The sequence below is a fragment of the Mus caroli genome, unplaced genomic scaffold, assembly GCF_900094665.2.
Source record: "Mus caroli unplaced genomic scaffold, CAROLI_EIJ_v1.1 scaffold_9322_1, whole genome shotgun sequence".
Taxonomy (NCBI): domain Eukaryota; kingdom Metazoa; phylum Chordata; class Mammalia; order Rodentia; family Muridae; genus Mus; species Mus caroli.
The window spans coordinates 15991-34475 of record NW_018390197.1 but is presented as its reverse complement, the minus strand read 5'-3'; the positions used below and the strand labels follow the sequence as shown (position 1 = coordinate 34475).

General features: G+C 47.7%; 1 protein-coding gene across 1 annotated transcript; it reads right to left on the bottom strand.

The window, feature by feature from the left end:
- Window positions 1-2716: 2716 nt before the first annotated feature.
- On the bottom strand, window positions 2717-7076 carry LOC110288527 (cytochrome P450 2D9-like). Its single transcript, XM_021154847.1, is given in 9 exon segments — window positions 2717-2965; window positions 3066-3207; window positions 3588-3775; window positions 3973-4114; window positions 4298-4474; window positions 5105-5265; window positions 5356-5508; window positions 5780-5951; window positions 6888-7076. Coding segments are annotated over 9 exon segments (1515 nt in total). The 3' UTR covers window positions 2717-2774.
- Between the last annotated feature and the right edge of the window lie 11409 nt (window positions 7077-18485).

The following is an 18485-nucleotide window of genomic DNA, read 5'->3' as shown; positions in this document are numbered from 1 at the left end:
AGCAGGACGAACACGTGTGTGCCTCCAGGCAGCAAAGGCAGGTTCCAGCAGTAGGCGTGGCAGGACAAATGAGCCGGTAGCTCCACCCTTGAGCAAGCAAGTTCCAGGCTGGGGGAAGGGAGGCCACACCTCAGCAGAAGAATGGATACAGAAAATGTGGTACATTTAAACAATGGAGTACTACTCAGCAATTACAATGAATTTATGAAATTCTTAGGTAAATTGATGGATCTGGTGTATATCATCCTGAGTGTGTATATCATCCTGAGTGAGGTAACCCAGTCACAAACGAACACACATGATATGCACTCACTGCTAAGTGGATATTAGCCCAGAAACATAGAATACCCAAGATACAATTTTCAAAACGAATGAAAACCAAGAAAAAGGAAGATCAAAGTGTGGCTACTTCGTTCCTCCCTAGAATGGGGAACAAAATACTCATGGAAGGAGTTACAGAAACAAAGTTTGAGCTGAGACAGAAAGAAGGACCATCCAGAGACTGCTCCACCCGGGTATCCATCCCATAATCAGCAACCAAACACAGACACTATTGCATATGCCAGCAATATTTTTATGACAAGACCATGATATAGCTGTCTCTTGTGAGGCTATGCCAGTGTCTGGCAAACACAGAAGTGGATGCTCACAGTCATCTATTGGATGGAACACAGGGCCACCCAATGGAGAAGCTAGAGAAAGTACCCAAGGAGATGAAGGGATCTGAAACCCTATAAGAGGAACAACAATATGACCTAACCAGAACCCCCAGAGCTCCTGTCTCTAGCTGCATATGTTGCAGAAGATGGCATAGTTGGCCATCATTGGGAGGAGTGGCCCTTGGTCTTGCAAAGATTATATGCCCCAGTACAGGGGAATGCCAGGGCCAGGAAGCAGGAGTGGGTGGGTTGGGGAGCAGGGTGGGGGCAGTGTATAGGGGAATTTAGGGATTGCATTTGAAATGTAAATGAAAGAAAATATCTAATAAAAATATTGTTTAAAAAAAAAGACTGGCATCATAGGTTGGGGCAAAGACAAGAGACTTTCTCAAGCCCCAAGTTGGCCTGAAAGGAGACCTGCATGGGAGTCAGGACACCACATGGATCATGGTCAGAAAGGGGATTAGGGAGACAACTTGCTCAGGTCACTGACAGACCCAGGCTGTTGGCTTCCTCATGGTTTGCTCTAGGTCCCTTCCAGGGTATCTTCTGGTACTGGATGACTAACCCTGCATGTCAGTGCTGGGACAATTCATTTGGCCTCTCATCTCTACCTGTCTGTTTCATACATGACATTATCAAAGAGAAGCAGTTGTGCTGACTGGGGGCCGTCCCCAGAGGGGGATGGGCTGAGTCAGGCTGGATTTTCCTGCATCAGGTAAGTGAGCCCTAGTTTGATAAGTGCCCAGACAAGTGAGGGATGTACCACACTGTGCTGTAATGGCTTTCTTCTTTGGCTCCAGCTCTTGGGAGAGGCATGCATGCTCTGCTAACCATGTGCCTGCTGCCACTGTCTTCTTCCCTTTATCCTCAGCCCATGTCCTCTCAGCCATGGTCTGTCAGACAACCCTGGTCTGTCAGAATCATGTGACTTCAGGGCAGACTGGGGTCTGCATATTCGTGTCAGCAGCACAGCTATGCCATGTCCACACAGGATGCTGGGACTGAGTCTCTGGCCATCAAGCATTGCTGCACTGGGACAGCGGTGCTCCCAGGTTTGCCATTTTCTGCTCACATATTAACAGATACACCATCTCTGTCTTTGGACTTCACTGGAAGAGGACAAATGGAACGTATGCACGTTTCTCATGGCACCATTTATACCACCAATAGGGATTTAGGCAAGTGTTCTGGATACCTAAGTGTGACTTGGAGTATGTGGAGATGGGTCAACCATGTGGGTGCTCCATTTCTGTGGCACCCACTAAACCCCTGGACAGTGAGGCTCACTGAGGCTCACTCTGAGCAATGCCTTCAGGCTGAGTCACACTGGGGACTGTGAATCCCATCCTGTGACATATCTGACAGACATCTGGGAGTGTGCCAGACTCCCTGAGCTCTGTTGTCACTTTGCCTGCTGCTCCTTTTCTTCTCTCTCATTTCTCTGTGGTCACCACTATAAGGACATCAGCTTACCTGTCCGAGGGAGGCTTTCCAGTCAATCATGGCACCACTGGGTGTTGGGAACCACCATGTCATGTCTCAGACAAGACCAGTGCTGGCAATCATTGGAAGCCTGCCACACCTGTTCCAGAGAACCATGGTGAACTTACCTTTGCCTATAGTTTGTAACCAACCTGGTCACCACGCTGGGTCTCAGTGTGTGATGCAGGGCGAGCTGTCACCTGAACACAGCCTACTATTTTGTTCTCTACCATCAGCCTCCCTTTCTCCATCCCTCCTTCCTGTCTTTTTTGTGCATCCTCTTCATAGCTCTGCTTTAGTTATACCACAAAGAATCTCCTGGTTACATAACCCAGGCTGACCTAAGCCTTGCTGTATATCCCAGGATAGCACCACACACATGATCCTCCTGATTGGGCTCCCAAGTATTGACACGGAAGTCCTGTTCCAATGATCCAAGGTCAGCACACCCTTTCATCAAAAGAGTTAGGTTGTCTCTTGGAAAGGAATGAAGCAGGTGGTATGGTTGTTTGGAGACTATTGTCTGAGGACCCAACAAGAAACATCTGGGGTTGAAGGAGAAAACAGCAGCAGACACAAGACTAGTTTATTATACATGGCAGGAAACTTCCCTGCAGAGCATGTCTGGAATTAGTGTCCTTGCTCGTGTATCACAGCACAGAGCTGGTAGGGAGAGGGGGCAACAAGATCACCATAGACTCCAGAGTTGCTGGGCTGGGGCTGTCCATCAGGCACTGAGAAGCTAAAGCGCTGCAGGAGGCAGGTGAAGAAGAGGAAGAGCTCCATGCGGGCCAGGGCCTTCCCCAAGCATGATCTGCGACCTGTGTGTGGAAGAGGGCCCAGTTAGTCTGGGACCTCATTGGAGCTCCACCCTCCAAGGCACCCTTGGGAGAGACAGGCAGCCTGGCATCCCCCAGGTACCTGCTGAGAATGGCATGAAGGCCTCTTGCTTCACAAAGTGGCCCTGGGCATCCAGGAAGTGTGCAGGATGGAAGTGGAGGGGCTTCTCCCAGACAGTCTCATCTTTCAGCATGGAGGACATGTTGGGGAGGAGGATTGTCCCCTGTTAGGAGGCACATAGTGTGAACATGGACTGGGAAGGGGCTGCCAAGACCCTGGTCACCAGGATCACATGCATATATTCTTTCATGCACACACTGGACCCTCTCATTCAACCTCAAACCCTAAGCCTCTCAGTAGCTTAGAGATCCCTGTAATGATCTTCCACTGGTGCCTACCCAGCAACCATCCCTGTGTGCAATGCTCCATAAAGTGCTCTTAGACCATTTTCTTTAACATTTCTTTCTTGAGGATTCTCGAAGGCTGCAACTTGCATGCACTCCTGTTCTTGTGAGCACGTTAGGAATAGGACATGGTGGTGTTGGTCTCTCCTGCCCTTGTGGGATAGTGATCATGATGAAATAGTATCAGACCCAGGCCTACCTTGGGGATGAGGAAGTCCCGCACTTCAATGTCACGATTTGTGATGCATGGTAAATTCAGTGGAATAATGTCCCCAAAGCGCTGCACCTCATGAATGACAGCATTGGTGTAGGGCATGTGGGCCTGGTCTGCCATCTCTGGACACCTCACCTGCCCTATGACCTCATCGATTTCTTGTTGGACTCTGCCTGGAGGGACAGCATCACCTCAGTGAAACAGTCATAGGGGACATCCCTGTCTTACAATCATGTTAAGGGTTGAGGCCATATGAGAAACACCAGTGAGCAGCCCTGGGGTCTGAGTTGAGGTAGCACTGGTAGCCACAATCATATCAACTGACTGGGAACTGTCCATCTACCTCCCTCCCATCCCCAGCCAGGCTCACGCTGCACATCTGGATGCAGGATCATGAGCAGCAGGGCCCAGGACAGTGTGGTTGAAGTGGTCACCATCCCTGCAGGAAACAGGTCACGCACCACCATGAGTAGGTTCTCATCATTGAAGCTGCTCTCAGGAGTCCCCTTGGCCTGGGCCACACAGAAAGAATGGGCTCAGTAGGGAGAGGAAGTCCCACATGGCCTCCCATTGTCGCCAGAGAAGCCCAGGTGCTGAGTCACTTGGTGATACACAGGACTCTACCCATCTTGCCTCAGAGCTCACAGGACCTCAGCCCACAGTCCCTGGCTACATCTCTTAGAGCTGCAAATCACCTTCTCTATCTCTGCCAGGAAGGCATCAGTCAAATTTCGGGGTGCTTGAACAGGGTCCCAGGTGGTCCTATTCTCAGTCAACAGGTTATCCAGTATGACCATGAAGGACTTCTGAACTTGGAGGGCCTTGTCAGCCAGCCTTGGGATGCATAGGAGTATTGGGAATGCGCTAAGAACCTGTGATAGACATAGGAAGTCTGAGAGGTTAATCTTCATAAAATTAATTATTAGTGAATCATAATCATGTATGGTACTTATGAGTCTCAGTGTGTAGAAGCAAGTGATAGGACAGTGTGTAGAGTCAATTATCTCTGTCCCACATGGCTCCCAGACATCAAACTGTGGTTGGCTGGCTTACTTGGCAAGCTCCTTACCCAATCACCCTTTGACTGGCTCCTCGGTGCTACTGATGCTCGCTATCAACCTGGACCAGGCTCAGTTGCCAGCCTCCCTCACAATAGACACAACGCCTGTGTGTCCCCACCTCTCCACTGCCTCCTCTATAACTGTTAAATTAGAAGAGCAAGCTAAAGGTTCTCTCAGCCCCAGGTGAACAAAGGAATATTCTACCCCAGCAATAACCACAGATTTTTTGTGTTCCAAAATATAGAAGGCCCAGGTTCTCTCCCTTTCTGGAAATCCTGATCTTGGTCTGCTTCTCCTTTCCTGTCATTGAACAGGTATCAACAGTCATATCCTCCTACAGTTGACCCCCAGAAGGTCTCTCTCACAGCCTTGGCACATAGCTTCCCTCAGGGAAGACAGACTGAAAAGAAGTGGCTCTGTAGCCTGCCCTGAACCTCCTACCTCAGGAATGAAACCAGTGACTTCTGTCAAACTTTGATCCAGTACTTTCAGCATCCTGATGAGGTAAGGGTCTTCATATTCAAAGCGATGGGCAAAAATGAGAGATGCAATCACATTGCACATGGATTTGTTCAGCATAGAGTTGGGATTGATGGGCTGCCCTGGGAGTGGAGATGGAGTGAAGATGCAAGCAAGTCAATGGACTGCCCATGTCTCCCTGTGCCCAACTACATCCCTCACCCATCACACACCAGCCTGAGCAATGAAGGCATCACAGAGGTGGCCTGCCTCCTTGATCACCCACTCCTCCAGAGATTTCTTGCCCAGGCCAAAATTGTGCAGAGTAGACAAAGAGAATCGCCTCTGCTCTTGCCACTCGGATCCATAGGGTGCAAAGATCACACCTGCAGACACATCTGTATGTAACCAAGAACACCCAGCTGTGCTGTCTCCTGCTCTCATCAATTCTCCTCTCCTCTGTGTTCTGTCCTGGCCATGAGCCTCTCAAAACCTTGCTATCACAATCCAGCGCATGCCTTCTGGGTAGTCCTCCTGGATTTCAATGACTCTTCTGTGAATTGCTTGACCACATTCCCACCCACATTCATAACCTTTGCTTCCTCTGCTTATTCCCAGATGTCTGAACCGAAATCCACCCTCCACACAGCCCTTTACCTTGGGATCCAGGCTTCACACCCAGGTACTCAAAGATGGGCACTGGAGGGCGGTCAGCAGTGTCCTCTCCACAGGTCAATAGCACTTCCTTCATTGCCTTCAGTCCATCGATCACAACCATACGATTCCAGGCCATCTATAGGCTGAACACGTCACCATAGCGGTTTTGAAGCTGAGGTAGAGAGACAGAGCACATAGGAAGTAGAGGTGCCCACAGATCATAGAACCAGGCTCACTCCACAACCATTGTCAAAGTGAGAGGATGCAAGGAAGTTTCTATGTGTGTGTGAGTGCACATTCCTGTATGTTTGTATGTTTATGTATGTAATTTAAGTATGTGTGAATATGTGTATGTGAGTCCATGCATATCTCTCCCTCTATCTCAGTGTCTCTCTGTCTCGCTTTGTCTCTCTCTTTCTCTGTCTCTGTCTCTGTCTCTCTCTCTCTGTTTCTTTCTCTCTTTCTCTCTCTCTCTCTCTCTCTCGCTCTGTATTTGTGTATGTACATATACCTTAGTGTGTATCTTGCTTGTTAATGAACCTTGCTCTTCAAATATCCTGAAAAATATTCCTTACTGAGCTCCATCTCCAGCCTGAGGCTGCCTACCACTGCGGTGTCTTATCTTTTAAGTTCAGCAAAGGAATCACAGTAGATATGACTCCCCAGTGGTGACCTTGTCAGAGCCAGAAAACTGTCCTGGGTTCTTTAGCATGTCAACATTCATGAAGAGACTCTGGATCCTCAAGAGGGGCACTGAGGCCAGAGAGCACACAACAGCAAGAGATTCAAGAAGCCACAGTCCCTCTCTCCACTCAGTGTCCTAAATGACATTTTTGGTAGATGTAACAGACCTTGTTTTGGACAGGGCCATAATGGACCTTTGTCCTCTATGGCTGCTGCCCTGTCCAAACTGACTAAACCCTGTTGTCACATCCTGCTTCACCTCCTGGAATTTTGCTCTAGGAACTCACAGTGGCTGCTACCAAAACATTTTTCTGCCTGTCCCCTCTTGGAGGTCTAGATCCCTGTCTGACCTGTGGCCTAAGCCCTAGTATGTGCCACTGCAGATACCATTACTTCAGTTACTGTCTATTGCTAAGTCACTCACCTTGTACAAGCTGTATGGAATGTTATCTAGGTCCACCTGCAGCAGGTTACCCAGCACAGGCCATGGCACAGGGCCTGGTGGGTAGCGAGAAGTCCAGCACTGGCGCCGGTGCATCAGGTCCACCAGTAATATAAAGATGACTGTGAATATGGCCACTGGCCACAGGCCAGTCCCAATCAGCAGCTCCATGGCTGCCCCACTGCTGCCCAGGCTTCCCAGAGGCCAATGAACAACACTCAAAACAACACCTAGGACCAGGAAGCCCCAAGCTTGGATCCTGCCACCTTATAAAGGAGTGCCAGGGTTGCCCTTTGTCTTCTGTGTGCAGCCCCAATCCTGTGGTTTTTTGTTGTTGTTGTTGTTGGCCCGTAATAGGGAGGAGCCAGTGATGTTCAGTTCCTTCCAGGAGCAGAGCATGCTGATTCTGCTGGGCTGAACATGGTAGGCAGATGTCTAGTGGACCCCTCTTCAAGACGGATGATCTGATTACTGTGTGCAGGAAATTCATCTGGTATGCTACCCATGCAAATCTTTGAGGGCTTGAGGATATTGCCTGAGAGAGGAATGAGACCTCCAAATCTTCATGGAGCACTTTGTTGACAGGACATGGGGCTTGACTGCCATCCTGTGAATGGCTTCTGTGCATGTTTGAGCGGTGGGAGGATGTTTTCTGCAGTTGAGGGAAAGAGGCTGGAGCCCCTATGGGCAAAAGAAGGACAGATGGGGAGGGAAGCTGGAATCCTTGCTTGTGAGTAGTGCAAAGGCATATAGAGCCCCTCTGGTAAAGTGAAAGTTATTGGTGGGAAGGCAGCTAGACCTTCTGTTGATTAGTGAGTGCCTGTGGGGAAGGCATCTGGAGCATTGCCATCTTCAGTACAGGTCTGTGGTCATTCAGGTGATCAGGCACCAAGACTTACAACATGAGATTTCTCAGACCCAGTCTGGGGATGCTGAGAAATGATCTGAGTATCTTGCTGGCCATAGTTGTTACAGGGACTTGTCATATGCTGGCCTCTGTCTCTTATTCACCCTTTTTTTCTTGGTGGGTCAATCTCACCTGGGAACAGTTTTTCACATGGAGGTAGGTAAGGCAGTTTCCTTCCTCTTGCCAGAGGCCTGTGGTCAGGGTGAGAATTCATGAGGAAAACAAAAAGATGACTCCCGAGCCTTCTAATAAATGGCTATTGTGTGATGGGCACTGCTGGACACATGGCACAATGCAGGTCCCATACACTAGGGTCTTAAGAGGCTTAGTCCCTGTCCTTGCTGGGGATTCAGACCTCTGAAGATCAAAGGCTCAGAATTCCTTGTGGAATCCAGGCAGGCTCTTTCTATTACAGCTTCACCATGGTGGAAGGGAGGCTTGAGTTGAATGGAGACACATCATGCAGCTCCATAGCAAGGACTACACACAGGTCTTCTCTCTGCTGAATGTGACCCCTGCACTGACCACCTGTGTGTCACTGGAGCCTGTTGGTGACTCCATGCTTATTGCTGGCCTGAAGCCTCTAAGTCTGTTTCTCCTCTTCCTGTCCATGCTCCTTGGCCCTGCCCAACCCAGTACTCTCAAATGGCACCATTGTTTGGAACAGAGACAAGTGTCTTTCTCAATCTCAAAGTTGGCCTGAAATGACACCTGCCTGGGAGGCAGGACACCATCATAGGTCATGGTCAGAAAGGGGATTAGGGAGAAAACCTGCTGAGGTCACTGTCAAATTCAAGCTGCTGGGTTTCTTCTGGTTTGTCCCAGGACCCTTCCAGGGTGACTTTTGGTGCCTGATGCTTAAACCTGCAAGTCAGGGCTGGGACAATAAATTCAGCCCTCATTTCTTCCTCTCTGTGTCATCCATGATATTATCTAAGAGAAGATGTGCTGACTGGGTGCTGGCCCCAGTAGGGGATGAGCTGACTCAATCTGGATTTCCCTGCATCAGGTAAGTGAGCCCTCATGAGGGAAGTGCACAGAGAGGTGAGGGATGTCACACACTCTATGTTGTACTGGGTTTCTTCTCTATGTTTGACTCTTGGGAGAGGACTATATGGTCTGCTTATCTTGTGCCTGCTGCATCTTTCCCTTTGTCCTTTGTCCATGTCTTCTCAGCCATGTGAACAACAATGATCCTACAGGATCCCGTGACTTTAGGGGGACTGGGGTCTTCATATTCATCTCAGCAGCACAGTTCTGCCATGTCCACAACAGGATGCTGGGACTGAGTCCTTGGCCATCAAGCATTGCTGCACTGGGGCAGCGATGCTCCCAGGTTTGCCATTTTCTGCACACATATCAACAGATACTTGATTGCTGTCCTTTGAACTCCACTGGAAGAGGTCAGATGCAACCTGGGCACATTTCTCCTGAACTCTGTCCTGTGCACTGTTTGTTCTCTCTATTGCCTTTGATCACCTCATTTTGTTGAAGTAAGGACCAGCATTGAGTCTCAGGGCCATGTCCAGGTCTTCCTTCTTTCCCTAGGTATCTTGGATTATGGGATATGGCTCATTGGGTGATTGTGATTTTTAAGGGCAGCCTTTAGAAAGTTTAGTTTGGGCAAAGGATGGCTGAGGTTGCCTAGGGTTGGTTCAACCTTGAGTGGTTACTCAACCCCTCATGGTGTGAGTCCCCAGTTGGAACTGTGGTCTATCAGCATGGGCTGGTACCGAATGAAATTCAAACTATAGAGCCAATGTTTGAGCTGCACATTTGATAGGTAACTAAATGGAGGAATTGTAAATATTTTGACTCAATGTCCAAGATAAACAATGAGAAAATAGTTACAAGAAATGAAAGAAAAGGCATGGAAAGTACAGCATTGGACCATCAAGTCCCAGACAGAGATTGACCAGGAAGAGAAAAGTGTCTTTCTTCAATTCAAGGGCCATGATTCCAACCATCCACAAGAATCGTAGCAGGACTGCATTGGTTTGTAGATCTTTAAAGCTCCTCTTCTCAGTAGGAGAGAACGTTTTGAGACATGGTGTACTGGCTAGTTTTGTGTCAACTTGACACAGCTGGAGTTATCACAGAAAAAGGAGCTTCAGTTGAGGAAATGCCTCCAAGAGATCCAACTGTAAGGCATTTTCTCAATTAGTGATCAAGGGGGAAAGGCCCCTTGTGGGTGGGACCATCTCTGGGCTGGTAATCTTGGTTCTATAAGAGAGCAGGCTGAGCAAGCCAGGGGAAACAAGCCAGTAAGGAACATCCCGTCATGGCCTCTGCATCAGTTCCTGCTTCCTGACCTGCTTTAGTTCCTGTCCTGAATTCCTTGGTGATGAACAGCAGTATGGAAGTGTAAGCCAAATAAACCCTTTCCTCCCCAACTTGCTTATGGTCATGATGTTTGTGCAGGAATAGAAACCCTGACTAAGACACATGGTTTAGTAATGAGAGACCTTCCCAAGAAGGCATCCATGGGGTTTGGTATTGTGACTTCCTGTTGTGTTGAGGTGGATGCCAGGACATATCATGGATCACACAAAGCTGAAGGACACATAGTAGAATCATCGAGTGCTACCCCTGCACAGGAATCTTTCAAACATGNTGCTCCCTTAACAGTAAAGAAACTGTTTGTGGGTAGAGTTTTAGTAGATGCTAGGATAATATAGTTTGGTAAGGCTNAGACAGTAGACAGTGTAGAAGACTGAGTGTAAAAGGAGAGTTACTTGATGTCGTAACAATTGTGGTACATTTGGTCAAATTGTTGAGAATACTACAGTCAAAGTTTATAACTGTGGGGTGAACACGCCTTTCTAAACAAGGGACACATGCTGCGGGATCACTGAGTCTTCAGGCCGGGAGATCTGGCTATGTGGAGAGCTCTGGAGGAATGCCTGGAGGTTGTCTGGGTGAATGTGGTGTTTGTGAGATCTTAGAAAAGGAGGTCATGGTGATGTCCTACACACAAACTAAACTTTCCCAAGGCTGCCTTCAAGAATCACAACCACCCAATGAGCCATATCCCACGACCCAGGATGCCTAGGGAAAGAAGGAAGCCCTGGACATGGCCCTGAGAGTCAAGATGAGTCTGCGGTGATTTTTTGAGTATAGCAGGAGAGGTGCTAGGTAATGGTACACCAGGATATGGAAACCAAGGTGTTGTATACAGTGTAGGTGGAAGAAGATATGATGGCAGAAATAAAGAAGGAAATATGGGCAATGCTATCTGTGTGGTAGAGACTATAGGGATTTTGAAAATTGCAGTGGATTTGAACAATCAAATTGTGGCTTGAGAGATGGCTCAGCAGTTAATAGCAATGTCTGTGCTTCTAGAGATCCTGAGTTCAATTTCCAACAACCACATGGTGGCTCACAACCATCTGTCATGGGATCTGATGTCCTCTTCTGGTGTGTCTGAAGACAGCTACAGTGTATTCATGCTTAATACATAAAATGAATCTATAATTCATTTAACTAAAGTAATAATCAAATTAAGGAGCCACGAAGGGACTCAGTGTCAGTGGAGGGCACTCAGCAGTTCCTGTGCTGGTGGCTTTGGATCTGGTTGTAGCATGATGACAGAAACAGAGGAAAATGGATCTCTGAGTATAAGGCCAGCCTTTTCTCCATAGGGAGTTCCAGGCCAGACTGGGTTGCAGAGAGCAACCCTGGATCTAAAATAATCATAAGCAGGATCTTCCCTGCTGTTTTGGAAAGAGGCTCTAAATCGACATTTCAGTAGTAAAATGGACAGAAGACAAGCATGTGGAAATTAACAAGAACTTTCTGAAACAACCAGAGGGTCAAAACGCAAAGTAAATCAGACAATTTCAGGCAAATGGAAAGAGTATGTTATGGAAAATACAACAAGTCAATAAACCATCAACTCTCCCACCCACTGTCCAAAAGGTTTAGGGTGTGACTAGCATGCTCCAAACCCTGGGTTCAGCCCACAGCACCTCAAAAACGTATACAGAGAACGATCAGAGGAAGAAACAAGTGGAGTAGATACAGACTGCCATCCTTGGGTTTCTATTCCAACAGAACGGTGGGAGGAAATAATTTTTTCATCTTAGAATTTACAGTGCCATCCTTTAAGGGAGGCAGGGCTGGGACCCAAGGCAGAAACCGAAGCAGAGACTGTGGAGGAGTACTGCTTACTGCCTCGTCACCATTCCTTTCTATATCATTCAGAACTACCACCATTAGAGTGGCAGCACCCTTAAGATGCTGGGCCCTCCTACAATATCCATCAATAAAGAAAATGCACCCCAGGCCAGTCTGCTGGGGCCCCTTCTCAATCTAGGCTCTATCTTCCCAGAGGATGCTAGCTTGTGTCCACCTGACAGGACTGGCACATGCAGAGACAGCAGAGGGGGTGACATATGACAAGGACATTAAGAAAGAGGACCCCTTGGTGGGTGATTTTGGAGGAGTTGAGAGAGCAATGGAATAGTCAATGGATGGAAAAACTTTTTTAACCAGGCAGTGGTGGGGTATGCCTTCAATTTCAGTACTTGGGAGGCAGAGGCTCTTGGATCTCTATGTTTGAGGCCAGGTTGGTCTACAGAGTAAGATCTAAGATAGCCATGGCTACCTAGAAAAATCTGGTCTCAAAAAACCCAACCAAACCAACCAAATAAATAACACCCCCCCACACACACCCATACAAATCCTTCAAAAACAGAAAGGGGAGAGAGAGCCCCCGGGTAGTTGTGTCAATGATGGAGCTCAAAGGTAAAGCATTTGTTTATAGCAGTTTTAAGGCCAGGCTTGGAAAGATAGTGCTCTGTTTATTTGGGTTTCAGCCACATGGACAGGCACAGGATGGCTTCTTTCACCACTCAGGGTCAATCAGATGCAAAGGTTGGTCAAGGCAGGAGCAGGGCAGTGGGACCCTCAAACCCTGCATGTTCCTCCCTTGTGCCAGGTCTGTGGCCTTCAGTAACTACAGCATCCCAGGATGGACTGGGGACCCTAGAAGGTAGAAAGTTTGTGACATCTCTACTGTGGCTGGTGGGCAGGGCTGTGGGGCCTGTCCCCTCCTGATTCTATTGATGGGATGTCAGATTGTAGAGCAGTTGTGGAAAGCAGTTGAGTAGATCCAAAACATGCAGAAAAAAGGGAAGCAGAAAAAACTCCAAAGAAACCATCAATCTAAGTAAGGACAGTGATGAGACCTGCCATGTGTTATAGGCATGCAGCTTCTGACACCATACCCAGGGGACAGCAGGGAGGTGGCTGCAGGGATGGATGGCTCAGGGGGTTGAGGGCTTGCTGTGGAGGCACAAGGACTGAGCTCAGATCCTAGCACCTATGCATACCCAGGCTTGTTGTTGTGTGACAGTGACCACAGGAGTGGGGGCAGGGACTGGTGCATCCTGGGAACTCATTGGCCATCCAGTCCACCTGAAATAATTGTCTCCATGTTCTCAAATAGTACAGGTGAAGTGGGGATACTGGAAGACATTGACATTGACCTCTTGTGTCCTCACATGGATGCACAGTCCAGAGCATCAGCACACACACTCACAGACACAGACACAGATACACAAAACAGGCACAAGCACACATACTTAAACACAAAGAGAGGCACATGTATAAACACATACACAGAAATACAGATATACACACACAGACACTTACATGCAGAAACATATAGAGATGTATACCTACATATAGCACATGCACATACAGACAGTTTCACACACAGAGACAAACATGTGATCACACAGATATACGCAATTCACATGCAGACACATGCACATTTGCACATAAACACACAGACACATGTATACATACATGGATTCATAGCATATACACATGCCAATGCACACAAACTTAAGCCACATACCCATGAGCACACACATATGTAACTATGCCACACATATGTGCCTATGTAATACACACAGGAACACACACAGATATGTAGAGCAATGGGCTATGCACAGACAGCCTGGTCTTTAGTCCAGTTGAGGTCTGAACCCTGGTTGAGCCTGATGGGTGGTAATTCCACATACATGGGATGGAAGATGTTCCCTTATGCCTCCTGGACCCCTGGATCCTGTCGTAGTTACAGCCCCTGAATCCCCCACAGGAGAGGCTCCTGGCTTTCAGTCATGTAGACAATATCCCAAGCTTCTGACCGTCAGGCTATACTCTCCCAGTAACCTAGCAACAGCAAGACAACAAGTCCACTATAAGAGCGGCTGCCTGGCCCCACCTTGCTCTCTCCCACTTACTCTCTTAAGCTTTTTCTTTCCTTACCATACATCTTACTCCCTGTCTATTTAAGCTTTCTTACTCTCTGTGTGTGAGTGAGGGCCAGCAGTGGGAAGGCATGTTGAGCCCCTGTTGAAAAGTGAAAGGTAGTGGTGCGAAGGCAGCTAAAGTCTCAGTTGATTAGTGACAGCCAGTGGAGAAGGCAGCTGGAGCATGTGGCATCTTCACTACAGGTCTGTGGTCATCCAGTTGATCAGGCAGCAAGACATACAACACAAGATTTCTCAAACTCAGTCTGGGGAAGCTGAGAAATGATCTGAGAATCTTGGGAGCCACTAAGTTGGTACAGGAACTTGTCACATGCTGGCCTCTGCCTCTTATTCACCCTTTGTTTCTTGGTGGGTCAATCTCACCTGGCAAGAGTCTTCAACCAGGAGATAGGTAAGGCATTTATTCCTCATGCCAGAGGTGTGTGGCCAGGGTGAGTCGCCAAGAGGAAAACAGAAAGATGACTCCTGAGCCTTCAAACAATGTCACCTGTGTGCTGGACACTGCTGGACACACCACACATCGTAACTCATCATTCACTAGAATCAGCAGAGGCTCAGTCCCTGTCCTTGCTGGGGATCCAGACAATTAAAGAACATAGGCTAGGAAGTCATTATGGAATCTAGGCAGGCTCTCTCTTGCACCTCAATGTGCCAGAAGGGAGGAAGGAGCATGGCTGAGCCCAAGCCATGTAACACCACAGCAATGACTACACATGGACCTCCTCCTCTCTGAGGTGGATGCCACCCCTGTACTGACCACTTGTGTGTCACTGGAGCCTGTGGGTGAGTCCATGCTTATTGTTTGCCTGGAGCCTCTAAGCCTATTTCCTTTTCCTGTCCATGATTCTTGGCCCTGCCCAACCCAGTTGCATAGTCTGGCACCATAGGTTGGGGCAGAGAAAAGTGTCTTTCTCAAGCCCCAAGTTGGCATGAAAGGAGACCTGCATGGGAGTTAGGACACCAGCATGGATCATGGTCAGAAAGGGGATTAGGGAGACAACTTGCTGAGGGCACTGCCAGACTCAGGTTGCTGGGTTCCTCCTGGTTTGCTCCAGGGCACTTCCAGGGTATGTTCTGGTGCCTGATGCATACACCTGCATGACAGTGCTGGGATGACACCTTCAGCCTCTCCTTTCTATCTGAATGTGTCACAAATGACATTATCTAAGAGAAGCAGCAGTGCTGACTGGGTGCTGGTCCCAGTGGGGGATGGGCTGACTCAGGCTGGATTTTCCTGGATCAGGTAAGTAAGCTCTTGTGAGGTAAGTGCAGACAGGTGAGGGATGTCACACACTGTGTTCTGTTATGGCTTTCCTCTCTGACTCCAGCTCTTGGGAGAGAATCTCGATGCTCTGCTATCCATCTGTATGCTGGCACAGTGCGTTTCTATTCATCCTCAGTCCATGTCATTTATGCCTTGTGAACAAGTGCAGTCTGTCAGGGTCATGTGAGTTCAGGTGTACTGGGGCCTGGATATTCATGTCAGCAGCACAGGTGTCCACAACAGAATGCTGAGTTCTGGGCATCAGGAGCAGGGGGTCTCCCAGAATTGCAATTCTCTGCAGTCATGTGTACAGATAATTGATTGTTGTCTTTTGGACTCCCTGCAAGAGGACAGAGGGAAGCTGAGCACATCTCTCCTGAACTATGTCCTGTGCGCTGTTTCCCTTTCTTGCCTTTGAACTGTGTCATTTCACTGAAATGGTGACAAGCAGTGAGTCTCAGGGCCATCTTTAGGTCTTTTTCTTTTCCTAATCACTCTCAGAAGTGGGATGGGACTCATTAGGATCATTGTGACTCTTGAGGGAAGACTTGGGAAAACTTTGTTTGGGCAAAGGATGGAAGAGGTTGGAGAGTGTTGGTTACCCTTTCATCCCTGGATGGTTACTGTACGTCTCATGGTGCAAGGCCACTGCAGGACTGTGGTCCATTACCATGGATCATTACCAAAGAAATCTGAAGCACCAGAATAATTGCTTCAGATAATTCACTTGGTATGAAATAAAATGTAAAGTATTGAGAATAAACCTCTTATATGATTCCTGGAGGATTATTTTGTGTATTCCTAAAATGCACACAAAGGGGACTGCTGAGCAGGATCATGACACTGACCAACCTCCATTTCTACCTCCAAGCTGAAGAAGAAGCTGGGGTTTGTAAAACTGTTTTCAGATCCAAATAGACACATGGTCAGAAAGAACATAGCACAAGCACCAAAGAACTAAAGCCAAATTGGGTTTTTGTAATAGTATAAAAAGATCAACTGCCTGGCTGATGAGATGGCTTTGTGGGTAAATATCTGCCTTGCAGCCCAATAGTCTGAGTTTGAACTTTTGGTGCCACACAGTAGGAGTGTCTTAACTCCTTATGGTTCAACCAACTCTCTGTTACCCCCAAGTAAACACGTGGTACACACACCCATATATATATATGCAAATGTTCTTTAACAAGGTCACTATTAAAATGGAGGAAAAGAAACAAGCCATGGGATGAAGGAATAATGGTAATCCAGAGATCTGAGAAGACAGTAAGTGTCAGAAATAAAATTGCATATCAGATATCTGTAGCAAGCATGAGCCAAAGGCTTGCACAGATGTCTGTGCAAAGTGAATAGACAAGCAGCCAACAAGCACATAAACAATGCCACTGTCACTTATCATTAGGACAATGAGGCCACAACCACACTTTGTGGTTCTATCAAAACAGCCCTGGAAACACAGACTTCCAGGGAGCATAGCTTGCAGAGCTTTGTGCATACTTCAGAGAGTGTCACCCAGCACTGAGGACAACTGTACAGGAATTACTCAGCAAAACTACTAAGGATGCTATCACCCAGGAGTTCCCCTTTGTGAATATATAGAGAAGGCAAAGGAGGCTCCTCCCCAAAGGGTCATTGGCCATCTATGGCCACAGTTCCATGGTTCACAAATATCCAAAGACAGACAGACAAACAAAAAAAGGGACAGGAGTGGTCCCCCTTTTCCATGGTACCAAGCTTCAAGACCCTTCTAAGATGACTGATAGGACTGAAGAACAAAAACATGCTGTGGCTTTTCCTATGGGGATGAATGGAGTGGACATGTGCCTTAATTAGGGTTTTACTGCTGTGCACAGACATCATGACCAAGGCAGCTCTTATAAAGAAACACATTTAATTGGGGTTGGCTTATAGGTTCAGAGGTTTAGTCCATTTTCATCAAGACACGAGCAGGCTGTGTCTGGGCAGGTATGGTGCAGGCAGAGCTGAGAGTGGTAAATCTTCATCTGAAGGCTGTTAACAGAATATTGGCTTTCAGTCAGCTATGATGAGGGTCTTAATTCCCACACCCACAGTGACAACCCTAATCCAAAACCACACCTTCTAATAGTGCCACTCCCTGGGCCAATCATATACAAACCATAACATTCCACTCCCTGTCCCTCATAGGCTTCTTCAAATATATGAGCCTATGGAAGCCATACCTAAACATAGCCCAATGCTAATTGTCCAACTTCAAAGGTCCCATAGTTTATAGCAGTCTCAACAATATTAGAATTCCAAAGTTCAAGGCCACTACTTAGGTTCCCACTATTCACTTAACTGTGATCCCCAAAGCAATACAGGAACCCGACTGGGTAAACTCCAGATTCTGCATCTCCATGTGTAGTGTCAATGCAGTCTTCAGATCTTCAACTCCTTTTCATCTTTGTCTACCTCGACAAATTTTTTTGTCCTGCACTGCTTCCATTCCCTGTTAACAACCTTTCTCAGCAGATAGCCCATGGCTTTGTCATATTGAACATCTTGAGGTATCCAAGGCAACTTCAAAGTTACATAGCTTTTGGTGGCCTGGATAAACAACTCTCTGTGGCTCAGGAGCACTGTTTCCGAGCATTAACCCCCAGCCCCATGTATCTCAGTCATGGGTCAGTCTTCTATTTATGGAGATGACTTGGTCTACTTCACAGTAAACAGAAACCAATATCTCTACATAGCCACTAAACTGACAGTTTCTTAGTAGTGACCCATAGCATATGTAGACTCTCCCCCTCCCCAATCCCCCATTTGCTGGCTCCCGCTGTGGCTCGTTCAGCCAGTTTGCCATCTGAAAAATGGGTCTGACCCTGACCTGCCAGAGACTCTGTCTACTGCCCTTCCCTCTCTTGCATTTGCTTGAGGTTCCCCTGGGAAAAATGTGTCTGTTTCCATGCCTTGTGTCCTGCCATGGGCTCTGTTTGTGAGACATGCTTTCCCACGCACTTGACCACCTGCTCCCTCCACCAAAGCTGCCACTGGGCTCTGCTTGATTGTCCACTATCGTCGTTGCTTTTAGATGTCCCACTGCAGATGCAAGAAAAAACAGCTTTTACCTTGTCTGAGAGGCCACTCTCCCACGCACAAGATGGACATCC